We start from the raw sequence: 17945 nt of genomic DNA, 5'->3' as shown, positions 1-17945 counted from the left end.
GTGTGTGTGCAGCTTCACTGTAGTTCTCGATCAACATGAAGCATGTTCCCCCAAAAAACATAACTCACTGACAAACCGACAGCTTTCTGAGCAAAACACGTCTCACGTTTCATCATTTCACCTCTCCCAAACGTTTACCCCTTGACCCAGCCCCGCACATACACACACACACACACACACACACACACACAAACACTCAAGGGGATATTCCACATTAAGGTGTTTCCCCCCCCAACATTTGTCTTGTCTGACTGACGGCCTGTGATGGATTTACACTGTGAGATCGGAAGTCAACTCTGAAAACAGAAATAGTTTTAACTCGAGTCGTCAATTTACCTGCCAGCGCTCCCATGTTTACAGCGGTTTGCCCTGATTTTCCTTTTCCTTTTATTTTATTTTGCCCCGCTCTCTCTTGTCTGTTTCCTATTTGGTGCAAAGTTGATTGGTTTATATTTGAGAAAGGTAATGTCTTCCTGTTGTCGTCATGAAAGTGTGAGTGCAATGCATTATTATTAAAGGATACATTAGTGGAAATGGCCACGAATACATCAACAATGTGATTGTAGAGCCCATGTAAACACCATCCTCTGATTCTATTCATATCACGCTCTTAGTCAAAGTAAGTATAATCACAGATACATATTGTTATTATCAGGGGAACACCTTGCGTCTTCAAAGTGTCACCTTTTCAGGAACTCCTTGATGACAAAGCATTTTTTAAACATTTTCATAATCATTTTCATGTAAACGGCTTAGTTAGACTATTGTCTCACTTGCAGCATTGACAATAGTCACATTATTAATAAAAAAAAATGTGACATTCACTCAGATGTGATAGAAAAACAGGCAACAGACATTTTGGCTGTCAGATAATGACTGGGAAACAGATTTATGATTTCTAGTTTTTTGACTAGTCGTTTAAACAATTTCCCATCTGTCAATTAAATGGCAATTAAAGTGTAAATTCACATCACTTTGTTCACACTACACTGAAACAGTCTGGAAACAGAAACGTCTAAATGTAAATCTGTCTGTTTAAATGTCTGACTGTATCATCATTACCACCATCACCATCACCACCATCATCATCATCATCATCATCATCATCACTGGACAGCTTTCTCGCACCAAAAGTTGTTCAGTGTTACAGTAAGTTGGGGGTAATGAAAGTAACCGTGCCATCTAACGAATCACCTGATGTTTTGTTTTCAGTAAAACTGTCTGAGTAAAAGTAAAAGTCTCTCAGCTGTGAGTTTACCTTGGCCAGAGGAGAGGAGGAGACAGGGGGAGAGGAGAGGAGCAACGGCAGCAGGAGCAGAGAGAGAGTCTTCATCTGGAGAGGAAACAAGGAGGAGAGGAGAGGAGAAGAGAGTAGAGGAGAGGAGAGGAGAGGAGAGGAAACAAGGAGGAGAGGAGAAGAGAGGAGAGGAGAAGAGAAGAGAAGAGGAGAGGAAACAAGGAGGAGAGGAGAGGAGACAAGGAGAAGAGGAGAGGAAACAAGGATGAGAGAAGAGAAGAGAAGAGAAGAGAAGACAAGAGAAGAGAAGAGGAGAGGAGAGGAGAAGAAGACAGGAGAGGAGAGGAGAGGAGAGGAGAGGAAACAAGAAGAAGAGAGGAAACAAGGAGAAGAGAAGAGAAGAAAGAAAAGAGGAGAGGAAAATAAATTTTGATTTAAACAATCATGAAATTATATTAATACAAGACCAATATAATATGTTTGCATAATAATAATACGGTAATACTAATTGTAAAATTACTGTTTATATCATTGATGCTTCAACTACTACTACTAATAATAAAAACTATAATAATTATGTTAATAATAATAAAGCAGAGCAGCTGTACCTTGCCAGTGTAAACCAGACAGTCAATATAAATATCCAGTTAGCCTTAAAACGGCCTGCCAATCAAACAGTCTGTATCCAATGAATCACTCCGCTGTTGGTTAGTCTATGAACAGTCAGTCAGCACTGAAGAAATCAATAAGTCAATTTATATCCAAATAAACAGTCAGTCAGTCTTGAATAAGTCAGTCTGGATCCATTCAGTCAGTGAGTATATATCCAGCCAGTGTTCAGTGAAGCCGTCTGCTTTGCTCTACAAGAGGACAATGTCTGAGTTATGAAAGGAGAGAGAGAGGAGAGAGGGGAAAAAGGAGGAGGAGGAGAGAGAGAGAGAGAGAGAGAGAGAGAGAGAGAGAGAGAGAGAGAGAGGAGGAGGGGGTGGGTGCAGGGGAGGAGGGATGCAAGGAGAGAAAAGAGACCAGCTGTCCAGAGTCAAACACCACTCCCACCCCCCGAATCACACACACTGAACACACACTGAACACACACACACACACACACACACACACATATATTAGTTGTCTTCTTGAGGAATGATAAGTTAAAGGCACGCGACCAGCTGACATGTTCAGACAGCGATACACAGCCGAGGAGAGAGAGAGAGAGAGAGCAACCTTCCTGAAACAAAACTGTCAGTCAATGAGTTCACAGAGAGCGAGAGAGAGAGAGAGAGAGAGAGAGAGAGAGAGAGAGAGAGAGAGATAGGTGGCAAAGTACACAACCTTATTAAATGTATGTATATGACAAGTAGATACAGTGTGAAGACTGGAGACAAACACACTGAATCCTTTGCCCAGTGAACTTGCAGAGCAGCTGGACCTAAGCGCCGCCCCGGGCCTCTTTCTATTCTGGACAAAGAAATCAAATTCTTGCTCTATGCAGATGATCTAGTCCTGCTGTCTCCCACAAAACAGGGACTACAGCAGCAACTGGACCTGCTGGACCGCTACTGCCAGAGCTGCATGGGCCCTGGCAGTCAATTTGAAAAAGACCAACATCATGGTGTTCCAAAAAAAAAGGCCAGATGTCAGGAAAACAGACACCAGGTCACCTGGACAATGCAATCAAAATGAAATTTTATAATGTCCAAATTCCAATTAAAATCTGGCTTAGAATATTTGATAGTGTGATCCAGCCCATTGCGCTGCATGGTAGTGAAGCCCAGAGGTGGGATGTAACAAAGTAAAAATAGAGAAAAGTAGTAGAAAATAGTAGAAAAGATTTTCAAGTATCTGTACTTTACTCAAGTTTTTCTTTCACTGAAGACTTTTTACTTTTACTCACTACATTTCAAAAGAAAAATCTGTACTTTCTACGCACTACATTTTCAAAACGTTAGTGAATTCAGCTGCTAGGGTTCGGGTTCATGATTTGAGCTGCAGACTCTTTCTCATCTGGGATTCAGAGGAACGCTCAACAGAAAACCAGTTTAGAACATTAGAAATGAACACACACACACACACACACATTGACCAATGTGTTGTGTTTTTGATTCTGCTTTATTGAATGTATTATTTATTGTTGAACTGTTATTACTATTGATAGTCATTATATGATGGAGTGCTAAAAACGCACGCACGCACGCACACACACACACACACACACACACACACACACACTCTGTACCTTCATGCTTTGGCAACGTTGTTTGTAAACTTTCATGCTAATAAAGTGAATTCAATTCAATTCAATTCATGGGGGTGAGTATTTCATTTAAATGAGATTTTTCTGTTTTTCATATATCAATAAATTTGCAACATTTTTAAAGCATGTTTTCACTTTGTCTTATGGGGTGTTTTGTGTAGATTGTTGACCAAAAATTTCAATTATTTTAGTTTTCCGGCTGCAGCATCACAAAACGCAGAAAGGGTCACGGGGATTGAATACTTTTTGAAGGCGCTGGATAAGTGTAATGCCTGTAAGTATGAAATGTATTTTGGAGATTTTTTTTAATACTTACAGAGTAGCACTTATTCAGTACTATACTGTTCTTAAAGTACGTTTCCACAGGCTGATACCTTGGTTAATACTCTGGAATAAGACCCTTGTAATGTAAAGTGTTGTTAGCAATCCATTAAACCCCACTCAGCCTGTCAGCCTGTGGCTATTCATGTTGTAGTGTGGCACTGTGACCAGCAGAGGGCAGAGCAGACATGTTGCTGGTTTCTCTCAGATTTTCACACACTCTCTCAAGTGCACACACACAGTCTTACTTATGTCACTTTTGGGGTATTTACATAGACTTACATTCATTTCCTGGAGACTTACCATAACCATAACCATAACCACTACTTGCCTAAACCTAACCTTTACCCTAACCTTAACCACTGACCCAAAAATCAGCTTTTTACCAACTGGGGACACGGCTTTTGTCCCCAATTGCACAAGCCGTCTTTCTCAGTTACCTGATCAAGGTCACATAGAACAAAACGTTGCTTTTTAATAATAAATATAATTTAATATATGTGAAGACAGTGTGCTGGTGTTCATCCATTTAGTTTATTGATTACCAGCATTTCAAACCTGCTACCTCCAAACCTGCTGCCTTCTCTACCTACACCTCCTTCTTCACCACTCTCTCTCTCTCTCTCTCTCTCTCTCTCTCTCTCTCTCTCTCTCTCTCTCTGTCTCCACTCCTCCAGTGTGACTGTCAGTCTTGGTGTCAGAGGAGGTGCTGGGGACAGATAAACCCACCCTCCTGGTGTGCCCTGTTACACCAATGGAGCGCTACCTAAATATAGAATGAGTAGGTCAGCCAGTGTCTGTGTGTGTGTGTGTGAGGTGTGTGAGAGATGTGTGTGTGTGCTCATTTAAGGGAAGGTATGTTATCACTCTTCTCGTGAACTTAATGCAAGATGATAACAGAGGTGTGATACATGCACACACACACACACACACACACACACACACACACATACTCTGATACGGGGTGTGAGAACAGGAGAGGAGATGCTGACAGGAATGAGAGTTCTGCTCACACTCTTTCATTCTTACACCCGACACACTCCCTCCATCTCTCTCTCTTTCTTTCCGTCTCTATCCATCGCTCTGTCTCTCTCTCTCTCTCTGTCATTCTCTCTCTCTCTCTCTGTTTTCATCTCTCTGTCACACACTCTTTCTATCCATCTCTCTTTGTCACTATCTTCTGTCCCATCTTTTTCTCTCAGAACAGAACAAGAGACGATTCATTACTAGTCCTACGGGCTCCCACACACACACACACACATACACACACACATACAGAGTACGCTGTATGTAACACTGATGTTTTTAACACTTTGATGAAACTTTTTAAAATTTATTTATACAGCAAACAGGGTTACAAAGTGCACCACAAATAATAAAGCATTAATAATTCAAATAAGCAAAATAAATAACTATAAAAGTATGAGACTGGAATTAAAAGCAGGGTTACAAACATAAATATTCCAAGACTTTAACAATTTTTTACATTTTTAACAATAAACACAAACTGCACTATTATAGGATTTGCATAGACAAGCTGTCTACAAATTAAATTAAATTAATTATTTTCGTATAAATCAGATAAGTAACATTACCACTATCATCCAATGAAATTTACAAAATCTCCCAGAAGTCCATGACAGTTTATGTAATCATTGTGAAATGTAATGCACATGCAAAATAGATTTCTCATACTTCTTAAGGCTTTTTCTGTACAGAGACTGTGACAAAAATAAAAAAAAAATATGTTCACATTCACATCAAGACATAGCAAAATGTTACATAAAAAGTTTGGTTGTGACAACTGCATGGGTCAGGCCAAAGATATAATCAACTTAAAGGATAAGGCCGGTGTTTTATAATGCATTGCTTACCGTCAACAAATCCTATGAAAATAACAAAATCAACAAAGCGTTTGCTCTACTCCCGTTACTTTCTGACTTCCCATCACATATCGTTTTTAGCTGTCAACCCGGAAGTCATTGACTCCAATTGTAAGCTAAAAACCTGTAAATACAGCTCACAAAGACATAGTTTACATTTTAAAAATCGCTAACTGTTACCACGAAAAGTCAGGCTTTTGTAGTTATTACCAAATCAAATTCAAATGGGAACAAATTCTTCATTATGGCGGGGACTATTTTCGGTGATACGGAACTACTTTCCGGAGATCGCAAAGTGTTTACAGCCGGCTTATTAAGTTGTTTGAGGAAAAAGTCGGCCGGCCCGGTGCATCACGATGATGAAATATGTTGCCCAGAGCAACAGCATGGCTCTTTGACGTGTTTTTAACAGTTTTTTTTAATACAATGGAGTTCTATGGCTGCTGGGATATGGCTGCATTGGGCACCGGGCTACATGGACGAGACTCATTGCTGATTTTGTTATTTTCATAGGATTTGTTGACGGTAAGCAATGCATTAAAAAACACCAGCCTTATTCTTTAAGGAGTTTGGAACAAGATAGAGCCTCATCTACCAACCCTCTAACGTCACACAGACTTCTTGAAAAGCATAATTCCAGTTAAATGGTTCAACTGAAAAGGTCATAACTGGCCAGCGAAGGCCTTTACTGAGCTGAAAATGCAACTTTCCTGCAACTTTCCAATGGGTTCTATCCCAGTTTAACCTCAAAGGAAGTTATCAGCCTCACTATGAAACTGAGCAGGATCTCAGTCAGAGGCCTGCTTACCGAATTTCATGCAAATCCGTTAAAGAGGAGCCGAGCGGCGGCAGTTTGAGTGTTAATCCAAAATTAAATTAAATTAACACAGGACCGGTTTTATCACAATTAAACTTGTAGTGACGTTCACCTCTTTAGCCCTCACAGTGTTAAATTCTCTAAATTTGGCATAAACCACACCATGGTTATTGTGGTTGTTTAGTATTTGTTTGTGTCACATGGCCTAAACTCTGCTTCAAATGACTTGCAGCAACTTCAGAGGGAAACACTTTTCCTTCGCTACAACACACACACACACACACACACACACACACACACACAGACACACCATCAAACACATCATCACACACACACACTGCACTTAAGACGGTCCCATGTTCTCCTGAAATAAAAAGAATTCTCCATGCTGATTAGCCTGGAGAAAGATTCACATCTGTCTTGTCGTTTTGGGGTTCATGTCCGTGTCATGCACTCACACAGAGGGTGAGATCAAAAACTGCCTCAGTTCATTTATTTATTTTCACCTGCGGGTGAAATATTAGTTGCAAAATGTACTGATGTAAAAAAAAGTTACTGAATGTAGAACACATTAAGGGACGCAAGCAAATGATCAAATAAAGCATAAAACTGTACATGGTTAACCTGTTCTGTTCATTTGAATTAAACTGAAATGAACTGAAATGAACTGAATTGAATTGAATTGAATTGAATTGAATTGAATTGAATTGAGTTGAATTGAGTTGAATTGAACTGAACTGAACTGATATTTAGGATTATGTACTATTGTATGGTAAGTGTTTTCAAGCCAAATAATTAATCATCTCAACATGTGTAAACTGTTGTTTGTGGGTTTTGACAATTGAATTTAATTTTGTACCCAGTCATGCCGATGAAGTCACTGAATTGAAAGAGAAATGGGGAGAGAGAGAGAGAGAGAGAGAGATTCAGAGCAGAGAAGAATAGGGAGACAGGGAGGAATGCAGGACTGGGACCTGCTGCCATTGTGTCCTAATACAATATCTAACTTCCTTTAGATGCTAGATACCACACACACACACACACAAACACAAACACACACATATAGGAGTTGAATAGCAGGCAGCAAGGCACCAGTGTGACTTCCTCTGTAGATGGTGGAGAGAGAGAGAGAGAGAGACAGAGAGAGAGAGGAGGAGGAGGAAGAGGAGGAGGGGTACAAGACTGGTACAAACTACAGTCACACACACACACTTCAGTTCAGACCTCTGGACACTGCGATCTCATCTGTCCGACTGGAAAACTGTCTGTTAGCCTGCTGCCTCTCTGACTAACTGACTGACTGACTGACTGTCTCTCTGTCTCCTTGACTGACTGATTGACACGTCTCTCTCTCTCTCTCTCTCTCTCTCTCTGTCTGTCTGTCTGACTGTCTGACTCTCAAGTTCGGAAAGAAGTTCTCAGATGCAACTTGGATTCAACTCTCAGGCACACACACACACACACACACACACACTCTACTGGAAGGATGCAATCATACAGTGAAGACAACTAGAGGACATTTGGACTCTCACAAGCTTGTATACTGTCTCTCACACACACACACACACACACACACACACATAGAGAGAGGCATTGCTGGAGGAACACTCATTGTTTGTGGATCTTTTATTTTTAATCTTTATTTTGCCACTGACAGAGCAAACAGAGGCCGACACTCACACACTTAACACACAGTAACGACTAGGAGCTGCTGCTGGCCACCGGAGATCTCCACTGCAGTGACGTGCCTTGCTCAGAGGCTCCTCGACGGTAGCTGCTGAGGAAGACGAAGAAGGAGAAGAAGAGGAAGAGAGTGTGACGCATCTGCTTTAACCGACTTTACTCGTTTTTGCTTACTTATTTTCTCAGTCGCAAGCGTCTCTAACTTTCAGGAGTCCACTGTCCCCAGAAGGTCCCTGCATCTACAGCCTGTGTCAGGTAAGGTTACTGGGTTGGTGTGTGTATGTGTGTGTGTGTGTGTGTGTGTGTGTGTGTGTGTGTGTGTGTGTATGTGTGTGTGTGGGTGGGTGGGTGGTAAGGGTTAGTAGTCTGACCAACACAATGCTTTCAACTTGAAACTAAAACTCTTCAACAGAAAGTCTTGTGTTTCCATTTCGTGAACATTTTGATAATCAATATTATTAAATTTGACCATTTTCATGCCAGAAATTGACAAGTATTCAGTGTTTCCATGTTTCCCCCAGAATGGTGTTCTTGTCAGGGAGGAAAAACCTCTGAAACAGCATTTAGACCATCATGGGACACTAAAACTCTCCATTGAAACCCAGACTAAATCTGGGATACATTATGCCTTTAAATGAAGAATTAATTTACAAAAGAAAACATTATTGAACAATCAAATGAATAAATAAAATGTGTGGAAAGAAAAGAAAATGACAAACTGTGACAGATTTTAACAAGATCTAATAAGTTTGTCAAGCTTTAATTCAGCCCCATATTACGGATATAGTTCTTCAAACTCATCTATAGATCATTTTCACAAACTTTTCTATATTTTGTTCAGAATCATTTAATTATTGTTGTATTTTCCTGTTTTATTCTTATTTAACCCTGCCTTTAATTCTTGACTCACATTCAAATGGTTTATCTTATTGACCTTTTTCAATTAATGTTCTATTGTCTGTGAAGCACTTTGTAACAGTTTATGAAGCTTCATATCAGATTAAAAACATCCTCAGCTCTGAGCGATGTCAACAGTCCATCCTCTCTATTGTAAAAAAAACACAGTAGAAACCGGTGTGTGTGTGTGTGCGTGTGTGTGTGTTTGTGCCCATTATCAAGACAGGATGTAGAACAATACTGAGAGCTGGATACTGGGCACACACACACACACACACACACATAGACACAAAGACACAGACATGCTGCACACTCATACAGACACACACACACACACACACACACATAGACACACACACACACACATATATACAAAGGTCAGGAGAAAGTCTATACAAGGAAGTAATATTGTTATTAATGATGCCAGGAGCACTTGTGAAAGACATAAACATGCACTCACACACACACACACACACACACACACACACACACACAGGGTGGAGTTCGAAGCCTGTGGGTTTCTTACAACTAAGTAGTTTTCTTGTCAGACAAACAGGATAAGTGACGTTAAAACGGTAGAATGGTAGGATTTTTTTTAGATATTTTAAGTAAACTGTGTGTGTGAGGTGTTCTAATGCAGTGATTCTCAACCTTTTTCATATCAAGGACCCCTAATTTAGTACACTTTAGGGCTACGGACCCCCATTTTATGAAATTTTGTCTCTCAGACCCAAATCTGAGAATATTTTTACTGTTAGATATGATTTTGTCCAGAATTCCCATCTGTATTGAGGGATAACAGTGAAACTAATCATTCTTCTACATTCTCTAATTGAGTTAACTTCTTGTAAATGAAATAATGCTGAAGTTTAACAATTCATTCAACTTTCTGGGGACCCCCTGGAACCCCCTCAAGGACCCCTGATGGTCCCCGGACCCCACGTTGAGAACCACTGTTCTAATGGATTGCTTGCATGACGTGTCTTTTATCATGTGAGGATGAGAGTTTTTTTCCATCCCAGGCTGCAGCTGGTGTTGCTAATTTCATGGACTGTTTTTATGTCTTGGGTGCTGCGGCTTTGATTTCCAAGACAAATTTCTCCCCAGGGACAAAATAAATTAATCTTACTTTATCTTGTAACTTTATCAAATAAAGGGGAATTGTTTAAAAATGCAGAAACTCTTCAACAGAAACTCTGCTCTTCACATTTGGTGGCTGAAGCTAACATGAGGTGAAGTCTGTGTCCTTCATTTATGAATCCATCACAAAAATCACTAATTTAATAACTTTTTTTATAAAAGGAGAGTGCGCAGTCCTCTCACCTTTAGCACCTTTACTTTTGTTTATTGAGACAGTGGGAAAGCAGAAAGGGAGACAGAGTAGAGGAGTAACGTGATTCCAGCAGCAACGAATATCTGTTCACACAATCCACCCGAAAAGACTTTCACACTGTTAAAAGAAAACAACTCTTGGTGAGGTACCTCGCATTTCTCGGTTCATTTTATTGTTTGGTGGTGTATTTTTCTAAATTTAGATGACATGATTCCACATTGAGATATTTCCAGTGCAGCTACAATGGAGATTGATGGCAGAAAATGTTTCATCCATCTAAAACATTAACAGTAAACGTCAGGCTTTGGTGTCAGTCCCTGAGAATCAAAGAGCGAGGGCTTCGGTGTGGACTTTTGCTCCGAAGTTCAACAATCATACCGGGAGAAATCCATCGTAGAAGAGGCAGAGAGACCAATTTCTCCACTGACAGCAGCCTCAATAGACCAGAATGCACTGCAGCTACAAGACAGGTTGTGTTTTGAGTAAGGGACGCAACTCGTACATTTCCTCAACTGGAGAAACACTTGCTTTCTTGCTCTTACTATGCTGTTGGTATCGCTATCACTCTCTCCTCCTACACGTATAACCCACAGCTGAATGCAACAAGTTCACATCTGTTCTCTGGGGATTGTCGAAAGGCATTCTGGGAAATGTAGGAAATCACAAGTCATCACAATATAACTCCTGGAATGCGGTTAACATCGTAGATTGATGATAAATAACAGTGTAGAGTATCAGAGGGAGGATTTGACCTTTAAAAGTCAACACATATCAACTGCTCCTTTAAAAAATCCTAAACGAATCCAAAATTAATCTCTAAATACTGTGGACATCTAGGAAGTGAAGCAGATGTAGGTAGGTCTACATTTAAAATCAGCCTATAGTAGTTGATAGTTGCTGCTCAGTGCCTTAGCCAATGACGTTCCTCACAGGGTTTTGATGGCGATTTCATCAAAGGGATCTTACTGCTAGATTGTTTTTGGGGTTTTTTGGGGCTTTTAGAGAGAGGCTGGAAACAGTCCTGTGCCTTTTGGCAGTATATAAATACACATATACATACACAAACATCTGTATGTATTTGTGTGTGTGTGTGTGTGTGTGTGTGTGACTGAGTGAGTGAGAGTGAGAGTGAGTGAGTGAGTGTGTGTGAGTGTGTGGTCACTGTGTGTGTGAGGGTGTGTTTACTGTAGATGTCTAGATTTCCTTCCCCAGAGACAGACAGAGGGAGTGTGGGAACCAAGACTCGGGCTAAACTGAGACATGGGCACAGACGTTTTTATTAATGGGGTCATGGACGGGCTGGAGAGGGGTCACAGGTTCAAGATAATAAAAGAACAGCTCTGCTCAACTCAACTGGAAAAACCCTGGCGGGGGCGGACGAAAGGCATTCTGGGAAATGGAGGAAAACGGAAGTAGACGAGGCAGGCTGAAGGAAAGTGGGTACACCAAAAAAGTAGATTACAAAGACTTCAGAATAACTCCTGGAACGTATTGAACATCACAGATTTATCATAAATAACAGTGTAAGAGTATCTGGGACTGGATTTTCTGTTTAACATTTTGTTACTCCACCTTTTCACCTTTTGGGCTGGAAAAACACAAAAATGCCTGTAGTTTTGTCCATGAAACATCAGCAGATTTATGATATTGACCTACTGTCATATCATAAATAAAGTCAGAGTGGTCATCATGCGGTTTAATAATACAGTTGATTTGCTAAGTCACATCTCATTGGATCTTACCTTTTCTGACGTAAACAAATACCTGGACATTATCATCTCATACCAGTTTGTCTTGTGCTAAAATAAACCAGTTGTTGAGTTTACGAGAAGTCCCTGAATGCACCGTATGACCCACCTGTCTTCTGTTCCTCAGGTTAAAATCCCGTACCTGCAGTGCGACTGGTGAGCAACATCCAGACAGCTGTACTGTGATTGGCTATGGCAGACTGGAGCCTGCTGGGAAACTTCCTAGAGGAAGTACAGGAACATTCTACCTCCATTGGCAAGGTAACACACACACACACACACACACACACACACACACACACACACACACACACACACACACACACACACACACACAGGACAAAGAGAAAGAGGGAGACACAGACAGACACACAAATACACACTCAAAATAAATAAAACATTCATATATTTCCTAATCATCCTGTTTGTTTTGTGTATTTTGTGTATCTTCTTCCTTGGCAGCTGACTCTTCCTATTATAAACAGAATGTAAAGTTTATTTTAGTATAAGGGATTTTGTATAGAACTTTTGCACGAGCCACAAAATGCTGTAAAACAATTTTATAATAATAACATAACTGAGTCATGGAAGACTGCAAAAAGGTTTTTTTCTCTTCAGTTATTTCATCTTTTTAGGACTTGAGTTATTTTATAGCATTTTTGAAAAGTCCTATCCAAAAAGTCCTGTACTAAGGCAGTTGTTGTAATCATTATTTTACATACAGTATTTAATTATGTATTGTTTGATATGTGGGTTTGATATATTCTCTCTATATTTGTGTGTTTTACCCTCCAGGTGTGGCTGACCATCCTGTTTATCTTCCGTATCCTGGTGCTGGGGACGGCTGCTGAGTCGTCCTGGGGAGACGAGCAGGAAGATTTCACCTGCGACACGGATCAGCCAGGCTGCGAAAACGTCTGTTACGACCGGGCCTTCCCGATAGCACACATAAGATACTGGGTAATACACAGCACAATGTAATGTAATGTGATAGAATAGAACAGAGTAAGCCAGGCCGCATAAAATGTCTGTATTAATGAAATGTAAAAAGGTGGAAACTCCCAAATTGGCCAAAATACAAGCAAAATAATGGGAGGGGGGAAACCACTTGTAATACAGAAAGTAAGATAATTTATTCAAGCTTCAATATTTTCTATTAATGAAATTAAACCAGCAGTTGTTACTATCCTGATATGTTGAACCTTGTAATTAGAATAAAAAAAGATCAGATCAGATAAAACTTTAATGACCCCTGTATAGGGAAAATGGGTTGTCACAGCAGCAGAGAATAAGATACAGATAGAAGAAAGAAGAAAGAAGAAAAATAGATGGTACAGATAATAACACAAATAATTACAGCAACAAATAATTAAAACAACCAAAGATACTGAAAATAATGCAGCAAATAATAAATAGAGACAAAGATGCAGCACTTTTATGGACTGTGGCTACTGGCAATATTTTATAATGTGGTATAGAATAGAATAGAATAGAATAGAATAGAATAGAATAGAATAGAACAGAATAGAATGAAATTGGAAGTTACCCACTAATGGATCAAAATGACATTGATCATTAAAACATTTCATACCGCCAGTTGCATCAAACACAAGATGATGTGAAAAGGAAACATGTCTTCATGACAGTTATTTGTTATTTGATCTACTCTGATCTGTGTAGGATTGATCGATTTAACTCAGAGTGTCGTCATCTTTCATACAACTATATATATCTTTTTTTAATTGATCTGTCCCCAGGTGCTCCAGATAGTGTTTGTGTCCACTCCCAGCCTGATCTACATGGGCCACGCCATGCACACCGTCCGCAGAGAGGAGAAGAGGAGGAGCAGAAGAGAGGAGGAGGGGGGAGAGGAGGGGGGAGGGAGAGAGGAAGATCCAGGAGGAGGAGGAGGAGGAGGAGGAGGAGAGAAACCGGAGAGGAAGGGACAGAAGGAAGGAGGAGGGGAGAAGGGAGACGGTTCTTCAGCAGGTCGCATCCGTCTGAAGGGAGCGCTGCTACGGACCTACATACTGAGTATTCTGATACGCAGCATCATGGAGGTAAAGTACTGCTATTAATACTACCACTACTACTACTACTACTAATACTACAGACCTACATACTGAGTATACTGATACGCAGCATCATGGAGGTAAATACTACTATTAATACTACTACTACTACTACTACTAATACTACAGACCTACATACTGAGTATTCTGATACGCAGCATCATGGAGGTGAAGTACTATTATTAATACTACAACTACTACTACTACTAATACTGCTACAGACCTACATACTGAGTATACTGATACGCAGCATCATGGAGGTAAATACTACTATTAATACTACCACTACTACTACTACTAATACTGCTACAGACCTACATACTGAGTATACTGATACGCAGCATCATGGAGGTAAAGTACTGCTATTAATACTACAACTACTACTACTATTAATACTGCTACAGACCTACATACTGAGTATACTGATACGCAGCATCATGGAGGTAAAGTACTGCTATTAATACTACAACTGCAGGGTTGGGGTCAATTCATGAATGAACTAATCAATTCCAATTCAACTCAGGAATAGGAAATGGAATTTGAGTTGAATTTAATTCAGTGAAATTCTGTGAAATTCCATGTTTTTTTAGGCACACTGATATGACAAGCTGCAGTTTACTCTTTCTTCATGTAATAACACAATTTATAACATGTAACAACACCATGACAATTTTGAATAATTGTATTCAAGTGAATATTTTTACTCTGCTACATGAACACAGAGTTAGACTGACCAGAGAAAGAGTATGACTAGGTTACAGGTTGAGTGTTCTTCCTTTTGAAGCTACTGAAAGGGAAACCTAAACTGTTAAAGTAAGGCTCATTTGAATGTAAAATGTCAAACATCCATTCTCAGATCCCTTAAATTCAATAAGTCTCCTGTATTTTATGATGTCCTTTACAATGTGTTTGTGTTTATGTGTAAGAAATACCTGTTATCATTTATTCATTTATTTTAGGAGATTTCATGACGATATTTCAAAGCGTTATGAATCAAAATGAATTGACGAGAGATGGAAACAGACAGAGGGAGTACAAGAAAGAGAGAGAGAGAAAAAATGTCAATGTGCCATACCATGAATAGATGAATGAATCCAGCTGACTGTGATTGGCCGGTCCTGCAGGTGGTGTTCCTGTGTCTGCAGTACTTCCTGTATGGGATCTTCCTCCATTCTCTGTACATCTGCAGGGTAAACAGAAAAAAAATTAACTTGTCTTTAATTCACTTTTTAAATGTTTGAAACGTCCTGCCATGATCATCATGATATTTTAAACCAATTATGCTAATGAAGCCATTAATCAAGCCATGTATTAATTAGCAAATATTTCTGTCAACATACTTGTCTTAACACACTTCTCATCTCTCTCTCTCTCTCTCTCTCTCTCCCCCTCTCCCTTTCTCTCTCTCCTTCCTTTCCTCTCTCTCCCTCTCTCTCTCCCCCCTCTCTCTCTCTCACTCTCCTTCCTGCCCTCTCTCTCTCTCGCTCTCCTCTTGCTCTCACGCTCCTTCCTTCCCCCTACCCTCTTTCTCTCTCCCTCTCTCCCCCCCTCTCTCCTTCCTTCCCTCTCTCTCCTCTCTCTCCTTCCTGCCCTCCCTCTCTCTCTCCCTCTCTCTCTCTCCTTCCTGCCCTCTCTCTTTCTCTCTCTCCCTCTCTCTCTCCCCCCTTCTCTCCTCTCTATCTCCCCCCCCTCCTCTCTCTCTCACTCCTTACTCTCCTTCCTCCCCCCATCTCTCCCTCTCTCTCTCTCTCCTTCCTGCCCCCCCCCCTCTCTCTCTCTCTCCTTCCTGCCCTCTCTCTCTCTCTCTCTCTCCCTCCCTCTCTCTCTCAGACCCTGCCGTGTCCTCATCCAGTAAATTGTTTTGTCTCCAGACCGACGGAGAAGAATGTCTTCATAGTTTTCATGTTGACTGTATCTGCCGTCTCTCTGGCCCTCAGTGTGCTGGAACTGCAGCACCTGGCATGGAGACACTGCTGCAGGTAGGAAGTGTGTGTGTGTGTGTGTGTGTGTGTGTGTGTGTGTGTGTGTGTGTTCTTCGTTCTTCTGACATTTTTGCATCTTTAGAATTAGAAACAGGTTTAGGTTAGAGCAAGGGTTAAAGAGTATAACTAAACCCCAAACCCAAATCTGTGTAAAGCCTGACATCTAATGGTAAAAAGCATGCTACTGAAATGGCCATCTGCTATTGGCTGATCTTTGGTGCCAGGTGATGTAACCACCTCTCTACCAACCACACTCTATAGAAGGTGACATCACCTCGCACCAAAGATCAGCCAATAGCAGATGAGTTTGGGGTAGTGTTGAGGGTTAGGGTTAGTGGTTAGGGAATGACTGTATTCAATGGAAGGTCCTCATAATGATAGATGTACATGGTTGTGTGTGTGTGTGTGTGTGTGTGTGTGTAGGTGTGTGTGTGTGTGTGTGTGTGTGTGTGTGTGTGTGTGTGTGTGTGTGTGTAGGGCGGCTCCTTGCAAATGGGATGTAAACAAAGCTCTTGCGGCATCTAAAAAAGGTTCCCACACCAAGGGGTCTGGAACTATTTTAAGCCTCCAGTGATTCAGGTTTTACTTCCAGGAATTAAAGTCCCAATGAGAAATGAAAACTGACTTTTTCACATTGTTAGCTAATTTTTCCATGTCATCATATACATACACCTATTTTACTTCCTGGAAAACAGTGTACCTTTAATAGTTACTTCATGCTGTACCACTAGGTGTAAATAAAAATTCCAACTAATAAAACCATCATATATTTGAACAATCCCGCCCCTCTATCCCTCCCTTCAAATAAAACTGCCTTTCTCTCCCTAACTGATAGTCCATCGATTTACATTTTTGAATGATCCCTCCCCATGTAAATACATCACATTAAGGATGGAAGATGCTCTCAAAATGCCGTTTCACTGGGACTTTAAAGCCAAGTTTTATTAGCCAATCTCCTATTACCTGACTGGCTGGAGTTGTATTTTCTGTTGCAGGCGGATGTTCACCAAAGGGAAGGCCGTTTCCCCCAGCGACGCCCCGTTGGCACGACAACTCTCTATCTCTCCTCCGCCGCCGTCAACCCCGCCCCCAGACTTCAGCCAGTGCGTGATTGGCTCCACCCACTTCCTGCCCCTCCCCTTCCCCAACCACCGATTGGCCAGCCAGCAGAACTCTGAGAACATGGCCGCTGAGAGGCACAAAATGGCCGCTTCCGTGGAGGAAAACTTCCTCCAAGCGAGCTGCTACAAGCCCGGCGGGCAGGAAGCTGGATACAGTCAGATCCAAAATGGCGGCTACCTGAGGAGTGAGACTGACTGCTACAGCCCTGGGAGCAGGGAAGCTGGCTGCCCTCAGATCCAAAATGGCGGTCCAGGTGGGCTGGTGCTCTGCCAGAACGGAGGACTCTTTCTGAAGGACAAACGACGATTCAGCAAAACCAGCGGAACCAGCAGCCGAACCCGAACTGATGACCTCGCTGTTTAGAGAAGAGGGACAGACAGATGGACACACACACATACACACACAGTCTTACTTATGTCACTTTTGGGGTATTTACATAGACTTACATTAATTTCCTGGAGACTTACCCTAACCATAACCATAACCACTACTTGCCTAACCCTAACCCTAACCCTAACCTTAACCTAACCCTAACCTTAACCACTGACCCAAAAATCAGCTATTTACCAATTGGGGACACGGCTTTTGTCCCCAATTGC

General features: G+C 41.1%; 2 protein-coding genes across 2 annotated transcripts in view; one reads left to right on the top strand and one right to left on the bottom strand.

The window, feature by feature from the left end:
* The window catches only part of LOC139658881 (follistatin-related protein 1-like), an 8384-nt gene extending 6448 nt beyond the window's left edge, over positions 1-1936 (bottom strand). Inside the window, exons 1-2 of the mRNA XM_071537063.1 lie at positions 1846-1936; positions 1259-1333 (exon numbers count right to left, since the gene is read on the bottom strand). Of these exons, the coding sequence (XP_071393164.1) occupies positions 1259-1333 (75 nt within the window). The 5' untranslated portion in view covers positions 1846-1936. The remainder of the gene's footprint in view (positions 1-1258; positions 1334-1845) is intronic.
* Positions 1937-12362: 10426 nt separating this feature from the next.
* Positions 12363-17709, top strand: LOC139658864 (gap junction alpha-5 protein-like). Its single transcript, XM_071537036.1, has 6 exons — positions 12363-12431; positions 12966-13130; positions 13928-14230; positions 15367-15432; positions 16073-16221; positions 17220-17709. The coding sequence occupies exons 1-6, from the start codon at positions 12363-12365 to the stop codon at positions 17707-17709; spliced, it is 1242 nt and encodes a 413-aa protein (XP_071393137.1).
* The last annotated feature ends 236 nt before the right edge of the window (positions 17710-17945 follow it).

This window comes from Centroberyx affinis, unplaced genomic scaffold, assembly GCF_046629955.1.
Source record: "Centroberyx affinis isolate AG114_WGS23_722 - 3 ecotype Tasmania unplaced genomic scaffold, CSIRO-AGI_Caff_v1 ptg002978l_1, whole genome shotgun sequence".
In the NCBI taxonomy this organism is placed as follows: domain Eukaryota; kingdom Metazoa; phylum Chordata; class Actinopteri; order Beryciformes; family Berycidae; genus Centroberyx; species Centroberyx affinis.
This window is presented reverse-complemented; position numbering and strand designations above follow the sequence as displayed.

Bases quoted from the DNA above. Each gene is read 5' to 3' on its own strand.
- LOC139658864 (XM_071537036.1), top strand. From the start codon at position 12,363: ATGGCAGACTGGAGCCTGCTGGGAAACTTCCTAGAGGAAGTACAGGAA. The intron at 14,231-15,366 runs GTAAAGTACTGC...CCGGTCCTGCAG, and splicing joins TGATACGCAGCATCATGGAG to GTGGTGTTCCTGTGTCTGCA. The intron at 16,222-17,219 runs GTAGGAAGTGTG...TTTCTGTTGCAG, and splicing joins GCATGGAGACACTGCTGCAG to GCGGATGTTCACCAAAGGGA.